This window comes from Sapajus apella, unplaced genomic scaffold (assembly GCF_009761245.1).
Source record: "Sapajus apella isolate SASKATOON/1434 unplaced genomic scaffold, GSC_monkey_1.0 scaffold16, whole genome shotgun sequence".
NCBI lineage: Eukaryota > Metazoa > Chordata > Mammalia > Primates > Cebidae > Sapajus > Sapajus apella.
The window spans coordinates 1,475,281-1,486,738 of record NW_022436956.1 but is presented as its reverse complement, the minus strand read 5'-3'; the positions used below and the strand labels follow the sequence as shown (position 1 = coordinate 1,486,738).

Sequence of the window (11,458 nt, the reverse complement as noted above, 5' to 3'; positions counted from 1 at the left end):
ACCCCAGAACCTAAAGTACAATTAAAAAAAAAAAAAAAGAAAAGAAAGTGTAAAAAAATAAAATAAAATAAAAATAAATAAAAAATAAATAATGACTTTGCCTAGTCATATCATTTTCAAACTACAGAAATCAAAGGCAAAATTTCTTGAAAGGAAAAACACCTTATCTATAGAGGAACAAGGATAGAAATTATATCCAGCTTCTCCTCGGATAGCATACAAGCAAGATGAGAGTGAAGTAAAATATTTAAGTGTTGAAAGAAAAAAGATTGCCAGACTAGAATTCTGTATCTTGCAAAATTACCCTTCAAAAGAGGGGGAAATAAAGACTTTCTCCAACCATCAAAAATTGAGGGAAATTGTCACTAGTATACCTACCTTGCAAGAAATGTTAAAAGAAGTTCTTCAAAGAGAAGGAAAAGGATATAGGTCAGAAACTCAAATCTATATTAAAAAGGAAGAGTGCTAGAGAAGGAATAAGTAGGTAACATAAATGTGTGAAACAAACCAGCACGCTTCCTTCAAAAAGTTCTCCATGCCCCAGCCACACAGCATTCCTTCTTATGTTCCAGGAGCACCCACATCGCCACAGTCACATTGCCGGAATGGCTGCTGCCTTCCTCAAGGCTGTAAGTCATGTGTCCCCAGAGCCAGGACTGTGAGGTGCTCAGTGTCTGACGAATGAACAAATGAATGACAGAGCGCCCCAACCAGCAACTGCGTGGGTTGTTAAATAGCACGTCTCTTTATTTGCAGTTCAGCAAGAAGACTCCAGTGCTGACACTGTGACATGAAGAGCTCACCTGCTGGAGTCTTTCTGCCCAGGTCTGGCCCTTCTTCAGGTCAAGCAGGAGACAGATGTTCTTCTGACACAGAAGGTCCAGGTTGTTCCTGGACCCTGAAGGACTTCCACCTAGGAGGTAGAGAAATGCCCAAGGGACACAGCAGGGAGATGTGGTTGGCCAAGGGGTAGGGCTGAGGATGACTCCCTGTAACCCCACCACTCTCCATGTTCCCAGAGCTCCATCTAGAGAGCAGAAATCCATGGAAGAACAGGCAGTGGTACATCGGGCACCTGGAATTGAAGCCTGAGTCTGTTTCTTCCAACTCAGAAGCCCCTGCTAACAGTTCTTCATCTCTAGTCATATGAGCAAACAATTGATGTGGCATTTATCATGTGCTAGGCACCATCACCCCCAAGACAACCCTCCAAAGTAGATACTTCTGTTGCAATGAGGAAACTGAAGCACAGAGGTATTATGTAACTTGCCCATGATGGAGCCGAGTTGGAACCCAGCTTCTGCTCCCGAGTTTGGCTTAAGTTCTGCCTTCTGTATAATGGGCACAATCGATGCCCCCTCTTAAGGTTGCTTTTGGATCAAATGAGAAACCCTGACAGACTACCTTGTGCAGAAGCTGGCATATAGTGAGTGCTCAGTAAATGCCAGTACTGCACTCCAACAGCCTTCCTGAAAGCATGCTGAGGTCGCTGTGCCTAAATCTCCACCTTGGCCCCAGGATGGTCAGCGCAGCTGTTCACCACAGACAGGCTCAGGGACTGCATCCGGATAGCTACCATGGTTGTTTATCCTGCCATCGGCCCTCCACCTCCCACAGCCACATAAACAGCCCCTGTGTGACCACTGGGCCAAGTACAAGGGAGGGAGACCATGGGACCCAAAGTCACATCCCAAGTTGGTGGCAGGTCTAAAACCTACGCAGCATCACTCCTTACACTGCCATCTGTGACTCAAGGCAAGGTCAGCAGACGTGACAATGCCCAGAAAGTTTTAGAAATGCGAAATTGCAGGCTCCACCACAATCTCCTAAACACAGGAGCCCAGGCCCACGAATGATGGAGAGGCAGTGCTCTCTGACACCACAGAGTCAGGGAAGCCAATATGAAACTTGACATCAAGTTCCTCCACAAACTTAAGAGAAACATTGCAGGAGCCCAAGACAGCCAGCCCCCACCTACCTCTACTGGCCCTTCTCCAGTAGGGAAAGACTAAGCCTCTTTCCCAAGTTCTCCACTGCGGTGCCCCTTCCCACTGTCCAGGATAACCATCTTCTCTGCCCAGTTCCTCATCCGTCAGCTCTCTCACCTGTTGCTCTTAGCAGTCCCAGTAGGAGGGTCTCGTACTGGAGTCCTGAGATGAGCAATCTGTAAGATGTGATATGCTGCAAGGAACAGAGAAGAAGGGCCAGGTGGAGGGAGGCTGCCTGATAGCAGAGCCTACCCAGACCACAGCACAGGGGCTGGGGTGGGAGCGCAAGCCATGCCTGGGTCGTGGCTGCAGTGGGCCTGGGAGCAGAGTCACATGGACAGGCCCTCAGCCTGGAGCCCTTCCGTGCACTGGCAGACACCATGAAAGGCTGGCAAAGCCCTGTCATGTGAAGCACAGAAGACAGGACACAGCCCTATGAACTGCATGCCCCTGCTCTTGGTGTTGGCGTACCAGAGAGAGCATTGCTGGGCATGGGCAGAAAACCCAGCAGTCACCCCCACTCTGCCTGCCCCCAGTCAGTAACACAGATCAACCAGTCCCAAACAGCTTACCTTCGTCTCACCTGCTCTATTCGATCTCGCATGATGTGTTCTGTCATCTCACTTGGCACTTGGAAGATACGAGTGTGGCTGCAAAAGGCCATTCATACATTGGCATATGGGATCTGAGTTTCTTTCTTACCAGGCATTGAGAACGGGTGGAGTTGGGATCCTGCGAACAGTGGCTCTTGCCCTGACACCAGGAACTTTTGAGGTGGTCTTTTCCCCTTCTTGACTCATGAGCACAAAGCTTTTTTTACTAACCAGGTACCCTTGAGCCCCCAGCAATGCTGAACAGGTAGCAGACCGTCCCAGGGAGAGCCAGGAACACAGAGTTGAGCTCCCTTACAGAAAGCAGCAGGCAGTGCTCTCGTGGGCCATGGAATTCACCCTTCTGAATTCCTCTCCAATTTATCACCAGCTCTTGATGACCTGCATCACCCCAAACCCACTGTGGTTCAGAGATGATTCTAGGAAGCCCTATGGCGGGGAAGCTGCAGGGCCTCCTGGGGAGCCTCCTTGCTTTGTTTCACTGTGCTGCCTCCACCTTCCTGCCTCTGGCCCACTTCACCTCCCTTCCCACCCTTCCCCTCATGAGGCCCCCCTCTTTCCACTGAACACCCTAGTTCTGTCTCTGTAGACAGCGCTTTCGCAGTAATGCTAGGGACTTTTGACAGTGATGACAGCATGGATGCTGCAGCAATGACCACAGCCAATGGGAGGTAAGGTGGGCTCATGAATATTGCTCCTGCATGGCAGAGCCAGGTCTTTGGCCTGAGAGGAAGATAAAGAATTCAGGGATCCCAGAGGAGGCAGGGAGCCCCGTCCTAGGAGGAAAGGGGAAGGCCTCAGAGAAGAAGGGGCAGTAGCGCTGGGCCTGGAGGCCATGTGGGATTGGTCAGCTTGCCCAGGCTCCTGTGCTATAAAGTTCCAGACACGCTCCTGGCTGCTATTTCTCCAGTTCCTGCCCAGGTCACCAGTTCTAGGACCAGTCCCAGCAAACAGTCCACTAGCAGTCTTTCCTGAGTGCCCCGGGCAGTGGGACCCAGCACTTCTGTGACCTGGGTCGCCCACGCCACACTCTCCCAGATACTTCGCAGGGCTTCCCTTTAACTAGTACACACCTTATCCATGTAGCTAACTCTTAACTCTTTGAAACTGGGGACTATGTCGTATTCTTTTCTCTTTTTCCAAAAGCCTAGCAAACACCAGGTGGCCAGTACATGCCTATCAAACAAAGGAATATTCAACAATGCTTCATGAAGGGATATATTTCCTGACTACATACTTATTTCCATAAGAGGGGGACACCAACATGAGTGGGTTGTGGAGGAAGGCAAGCAGAGGCTTTCGGTTTAAAATCTTTGTAGAAAATCCAGAGTGGAAAAATTATAAGTAGATAATTGACTGATTCCTGCAGGCTGTCTCCAAAGCTTAAATCTAGTCTTGTCATACAGCCAAGATTTTTTAAATATTGGCAGATGATGTGTGTGTTATCCAAACCAAGAGCACAATGTATGCAATGCCATAGCACAACCACGTCAGGCACAAAAAAGCCTGGATTATAACCAACAACATTTATGGTTGTAGGGGCCTCAGAAGGTTTCCCATCCAAAAAAACTGTTTCCCAGGGAGGTCTCAAATCCCGCCATGTTATTCCTTTCGGCTATGTAATTACTGTGCATTTGAATCTTCTTAAAAGGCAGATGCCACTAAAGGGGGTGAGCACATGAAAACCCTTTCTTGATAAATGGAGCCTCCTTGATACAAGAGATCAATGCCAATGATAAGGCAGGGAAAGGGAAAAGAAAGGAGGAAGGGGAGAGGGTTCCCTCAGTTTCCTGGAGGACCAGTCTAAGCCCTTAGTCCCTTTCCTGGGAAGGGTGACTGATGTGCTCCAGAGACCCCCAGTGAACACAGGTGCAGGAAAGGAAGAGTGATGGCTTCAGGACAGCTCCCTGGGCCTTGTGACTCAGCATCTGCAGAGCCAGCAGAGGCGGCGGGGATGGCTGTGCACTGGCAGGCACCCGAGAGGCTGGGAAAGCCACCATAACCGAGCACAGAATTCTAGCCCCAGGCGCTGGGAAGCCTCCACACACCTCAGTTGCAGATGACAACTTTGGCTTCTGCATTTTAAGAGCTTATTTTCTTTTAGCTCTTTAAAGTGCAGCCACTTCTGAGCAACTCAAGTGCAAAAAGAACAGAAGTCTGAAATGTATTCAGAAGCATTTAAGAAATGGAGTGCAAGCCCAGTTTTCCAACCCCTCAAGTCATTTAAAAATGTAGAAATGAGCTGGGCTTTCAAGATAGCAAGAATATTCCCTTAAGACCCCAAAGCAAGGCTGAGAAATTTGTCAGCCAAAGAAGGCATCTCCAGAGAAGAGCATCTGTGGGTTCGTGAGGAGAGGGGCTTGCACATGTCCCCATGTCCTTGTCCCTCTCCCCCTTCACCCAGGGCAAATGGGACGCTTTACCTCCATCTTATGAACTGGATTCGTGTTCTCTCCTCCAAGACCTCCTGGCTCTGATTTGCTGACAAATCAGACTTAGAGAGGTGGTGCTTCACCTGGGAAATCCAAAGGGGTCCATGTGATTCCTGCCCACCGTGGCCCCCAGCTTGCCTGGCACAGAGCCCAGGCAAGCACCTCACTCTTGCCCAGAATCACTTATGGTACACCTCCTGCCTTTCCCTTCTCCCTCACCCCCACTCCCAGGCAACATCTCAAACTCTTAGTTACCACATCTCTGGTCACATGGACGTCTTGGCCATGGGTGGGAGGGGAGTCAATGGACGTCTTCTCCCTTATGCCCTGGGAAGGGTAGTTGATGGACAGCTTTTCCTTTATGCCCCGAGAAGCCTCTTCTTCTGTCTGAAAGGTGAGCAATTCCCTCTGAAAGTGTCACTCTGCATCCAACCCTGAGTCTTCTTCTCCTCTTGCTTCCTGTTTATTCCTTCTCCATCACAATTCACACACCACATATTCACACACACACACACTCCTTACCTCACTGTTCCTGCGATAAGCTACTTTCCTGTGATGTCCTCGGAACTCCCTAAGTCCCCGGCCCTATCCCAAGCTGTTCCTGAGACACCCTTGAGCTGGAAAGGATGCAGCTGGAACCCTCAAGTCAGAATGCTTGAGAAGCAGGATGGCTTTAGTGGCGGTGCTAACACATTTCCTACCAGGACACAAGCCACGGTGTCCTCCAGGACATGTGAAGAAATTAGACTCAAATCTGGGGAGGGCGTCTGCCAATGAACTTGAGTTCCAGTTCCATGAAGAAGGAAGTCCAGATCCTCACACCCACTGAGACCAGCTCTTTAGGATTTTGGATACCCTGAGTCATAGAGAAATCTTACTCACTTTTTTCAACCAGTGCTGTACTACAGATACAGCCTCGCTTTCCACAACGTCAATGTCCTGGAACAAATTGACAAGTTGGTGACCTCAGAAAACCTAGAAACCCAGCTCCTCCCACCCACCCCAGCCCCTGTTACTCAAAATTATTTGTAAGATCTCTCTGACGTGCAGCAGGGCCCCAGAGGGGGAGATGATATATGAGAAATTGTGACTAGCACCAAGCTGCTCACCGAACTGGTTACTGGTAGGAAGGGAAGCCCTACACCTTTCCGAGCAAGAATATACACGATCCAGGTTGTAATTATCATCTCTGAATTTATACCAGGCCCCCTTCTTGGCTCCCTCCTTCCATTGAAGCTGCCTGAGAACTCCTATGGGACAGGGAGGTCATTGAAGGGAGGTGTCCCCCTGATTGGCTGACCTGTGATGATGTGACAATGGCCTCCCTTTGAAAGTGGTGTATGTGAGTATAAATGCAGTTGCCAGGAGACCCTGCATTTTAGGCTCTGGGTGCAATGCCTATGAGTTACCATGCTTCAAGGAGCAGAACCATTCAATAAAAGATGGCTTTCTAACACCACTGACTGACCCTTGAATTCTTTTCTTGGGAAAGTGCTAATTTGAGAGTTCACCTCGAGGCAGGAGGATAGGGTCTGGAGGCAGGAAACTTAAAGCCGAGATTCACTCTGACTTCTTAGAACTAAATCAAAAGGAAAACCCCAACTTTCCATGCCCAAGTAACAAAAGGACCAGAGGCTACTCCCTTAGCCACCCTCCCCTCTTCTGCATGGCAGACGAAAAGCTGAAAGTGCCTCTGATTGGTCCCCTACCACAACCAATCAGGCTGCTCATGGGCCAGGCCTTCATTTGCATAGAGCTATATAACTTTGTAACTTCACTTCAGCCTCTGATTGGTCACTTTCTGCAACCAATCAGACTGATCACGAGCCTCTACTTCATTTAATAGGGTATATACCAAGTAACCAATGGGAAACCCCTAAAGGATATTTAAACCCCAGAAAATTCTGTAACCAGCCTACTCCTACCCTGTGGAGTGTACTTTCATTTTCATTCAATCTCTGTCTTTGTTGCTTCAATCTTTCTTTGCTTGGTTTGTGCGTTTTGTCCAATTCTTTGTTCAAGATGCCAAGAACCTGGACACCCTCCACCCATAGCAACCTGTTCTGAAACAACTTGTTATGTGCTCCTGACCTGATCATTAGTCCTTCTGGTCTGAGTTTCTTTGTCTTATACTGAAAGGGATAAAGTTGTGTCTCGTTGTGTCTCTAGTTTTCTTCTAACTGTAACATTCCATAAATTTTCCCATGTTTATTCTTCTCAGGACTATAGAAAACCATTTATCACTTTCTCCACTTCCCCTGATACAACCACTACACCTCTTCCCTCTCAACAATTTGCCTCAATTTTGTGTCATCCCTGACATAGTCAGAATAGACTAGGCTCTGCTGAGGACTAAGGCAACAAAACAACCTCCAAATCAAAAATATTTATTTCTCACTCTTGAAACTCTAGTGCAAGTTGGGAAACTTCCAAGCAATTGTGGTTGTGACCTCCATGATTGCTAAATCAGGGAAGGAATCAGGTCAGTGTTCCACATTTCAGCCCAGAGGCTCTTACTTAGAGCATTTAAGCTAGAACTAGTCCTATGGCCTCAACCTACCTCCAAGGAAGACTGGAAATTGTAAAATAACAGATGAAATTACCTGTCAACATCTCTGTTTCTGCTGCTATCCCCTAAAATTTATGTTTTCAGTCTCACTGATGTAATTTTATCTTTGAATATTTAAAATATTAATGTGATTCAGAAATCAAAACTACACGAAGAGATATATTCAAGGAAGTTTCATCTCTTCCCCATACCTTCAACCTTGTTCTAACTCACTTCAGATGTAAAATTTTCATTAGTTTCTGAACTACACATTCTGTGTTTATGTTGACAAAATGAAGCTGATGCATAAATCTACTTGCTTTTTGATTACTATTTTATAAAATGCATACAGTAAAATGTACAAATATATGTACAGCTAAGAAATATTTTTACACACACAAACTCTCTCTCTGTCTCTCTTTCACCTGTTTAACCACTGCCCAGATCAAGATAGAAAACATTTTTAGTAGGCCATTTGTATTATATTTTATTTGATGCTGTTTAAAATAATGCTGCTATGAAATTTTATACTGTGCTTATCTTTTGATTGCCATAAGAACTAAATCTTCTGAGTACATACCAAAGATTAAAGTTGCTAGGTGTAGCATTAGTGTAGCATTAGTACATACCAAACAGTACTGCAAAGGGGTTGTACTAACCTACTGCCCATAAGCAATGTGTGAAAGTCACGGTTACTCCATGTTCCTTCCAACACTTGGTATTGTCACTCCTTTAAACTTAGCCAGTCTGGTATAGGTGTAGTGGTAATTAATAATACTTTAATTTTCATTTAACTGATTATCAGTGTCATAACGCATGTTTTTATTTGCCTGTTGATCGCTTTGGATATTCTTTTTTGTGAAGTGCCTCCCTGAGCTTTGTGTCCTTTCACTGAATTGTTGGTCTTTTTCTTATTGATTTGTGGATTTCTCAATGTATTGTAAATAGTAGTCCTTTACCAACTACGTGTTTTGCAACTATTTTACCTCAACTTATGACTTGCCTTTTCACTCTTTTAGTACTGTCTTCTGAGGAACAGAAACTGTTAATTTTTAAATTCAGTTTTATTGTGATATATTTAAATAATAAAAAATTTACCCATAATAATGTATAACTAAATAATATTGTTAGTAGACTCAGAGAATTATGCAACCATCACAACAATCCAATTATAGAATATATCTATCAATCACCCCAAAAATATCTGTCATGCCCATTTACAGGCAACCTCTGCTTCCATTCTCAGCCCCACCAATCTGCTATCTCTAGAGATGTGCCTTTTCTGGACATTTCATACACATGGAACTATACCATATTATGTCTGGTTTATTTCACCAATCATGTTTGAGAGGACCATCTACATACATTGTAGCATGTGTCAGTAATTCATTCCTTTTTGTTGTGGGGTAGTATTCCGCTGCATGGACATACCACATTGTGTTTGTCCATTCACCAGTTGATGTACCTTAGATGGCACCCAGTTTGGGGGCTACTATGAATAACACTGTGATGAACATTTGTTGTTGTTGTTTAATTTTTTTATTTTTCCATAGGTTATTGGGGTACAGGTGGTATTTGGTTACATGAGTAAGTTCTTTAATGGTGACTTCTGAGGTTTTGGTACACCCATCCCCCAAGCAGTGTACACTGCACCATATTTACAGCCTTTTATCTCCTGACACCTTCCCACATTTCCCCCTCAAGTCCCCAAAGTCTATTGTATCATTCTTATGCCTTTGCATCCTCATAGCTTATCTCCCACATATCAGCGAGAACATATAACGTTTGGTTTTCCATTCCTGAATTACTTCACTTAGCATAACAGTCTCCAATCTCATCCAGTTCACTGCAAATGTCACTGATTCATTCCTTTTGATGGTTGCGTATTACTCCATCGGATACATATATACCACAGTTTCTTTATCCACTTGTTGGCTGATGGACATTTGGGTTGTTTCAACAATATTGCAATTGTGAATGATGCTGCTCTAAATATGCAGATGCAAGTTCTTTTTTGAATAAAGACTTCTTTCCTCTGGGTAGGTACTCAGTATTAGGATTGCTGGATCAAATGGCAATTCTACTTTTGGTTGTTTAAGGAATTTCCACACTGTTTTCCATAGCAGCTGTACTAGTTTACTTTCTCACCAGCAGTGTGGAAGTGTTCCCTGATCATCACATGATGCCAACATCCACTTTTTCAATTTTTGTATTATGGCCATTCTTGCGGGAGTAAGGTGATGTCGAATTGTGGTTTTGATTTGCATTTCCCTGAGCATTAGTGATGTTGAGCATTTTTTCATATGTTTGTTGGCCATTTGTATATCTTCTTTTGAGAATTGTCTATTTCTGTCCTTACCCTACTTTTTGATGGGATTGTTTGAGTTTGTTATAGATTCTGGATATTAGTCCTTTGTCAGATGTATAGATTGCAACGATTTTTCTCGCACCCTTTTGGTTGTCTGTTTACTCTGCTGACTGTTCCTTTTGCCCTGAAACAAGCTCTCTAGTTAAATTAGATCACAGCTATTTATCTTTGTTTTTATTGCATTTGCTTTTGGGTTCTTGGTCATGAACTCCTTGCCTAAGACAATGTCTAGAAGGTTTTTTCTAATGTTATCTTCTAGAATTTTTGTAGTTTCAGATCTTAGATTTAAGTCCTTAATCCATCTTCAGTTGATTTTTGTATACAGTAAGAGAGGAGGATCCAGTTTCATTCTTCTACATGTGGCTTGCCCAGCACCATTTGTTGAAAAGGCTGTCCTTTCCCCACTTTATGTTTTGTTTGCTTTGTCAAAGATCAGTTGGCTGTAAATATTTGGGTTTATTTCTGGGTTCTCTATTCTGTTCCATTGGCCTATGTACCTATTTTTATACCAGTGCCATGCTGTTTTTTTGACTATGGCCTTATTGTATAGTTTGAAATCAGGTAGTGTGATGCCCCCAGATTTGTTCTTTTTGCTTAGTCTTTCTTTGGCTATGTGGGATCTTTTTTGGTTCCATATGAATTTTAGAATTGTTTTTTCTAACTCTGTGAAGAATCATTGAGGTATTCTGATGGAGATTACATTGGATTTGTAGATTGCTTTTTGCATATGGTCATTTTCACAATATTAATTCTACTCATCTATGAGTATGGGATGTGTTTCCATTTGCTGTTGTCATCTATGATTCCTTTCAGCAGTGTTTTTTAGTTTTCCTTGTAGAGGCCTTTTGACTCCTTTGTTAGGTATATTCCTAAGTATTTTAGTTTTTGCAGCTATTGTAAAAGGGGTTGAGTTCTTGATTTGTTTCTTTGCTTAGTGGCTGTTGATGTATAGAAGACCTGTTGATTTGTGTACATTAATCTCATACCTGGAGACTTTGCTAAATTCTTGTATCATTTCTAGGAGCTTTCTGGAGGAGTCGTTAGTGTTTTCCATGTAAACAATTATACCATCAGCAAACAGGGACTGTTTGACTTCCTCTTTACCAATTTAGATGCCCTTTATTTCTTTCCCTCATCTGATTGCTCTTGCTAGGACTTCCAGTATTATGTTGAAGAGGAGTGGTGAGAGTGGGCATCCTTGTCTTGTTCCCATTCCCAGAGGGAATGCTTTCAACTTTTCCCCATTCATATTATGTTGACTGTGGGTTTGTCATAGATGGCTTTTATTACATTAACCTGTGTCCCTTGTATACCTATTTTGTTGAGGGTTTTAATCATAAAGGGGTGCTTGATTTTGTCAAATGCCCTTTCAACATCTATTGAGATGACCATGTGATTTTTTTTAATTGTTTATATGGTCAATCACATTTATTGACTTGTGTATGTTAAACCATCCCTGCTTCCTGGTATGAAAACCACTTCATTGTGGTGGAATTTTTTTTTTTACACGT

At 44.0% G+C, this 11,458-nt stretch overlaps 1 protein-coding gene across 1 annotated transcript; it reads right to left on the bottom strand.

Annotated features, from left to right (window-relative positions):
- Positions 1–729: 729 nt before the first annotated feature.
- Positions 730–6,781, bottom strand: SPATA19 (spermatogenesis associated 19). Its single transcript, XM_032284942.1, has 7 exons — positions 6,141–6,781; positions 5,914–5,970; positions 5,287–5,418; positions 5,023–5,114; positions 2,561–2,638; positions 2,106–2,181; positions 730–913 (listed from the first exon to the last, which is right to left on the bottom strand). The coding sequence occupies exons 1-6, from the start codon at positions 6,216–6,218 to the stop codon at positions 2,115–2,117; spliced, it is 504 nt and encodes a 167-aa protein (XP_032140833.1). The 5' UTR covers positions 6,219–6,781; the 3' UTR covers positions 730–913; positions 2,106–2,114.
- Between the last annotated feature and the right edge of the window lie 4,677 nt (positions 6,782–11,458).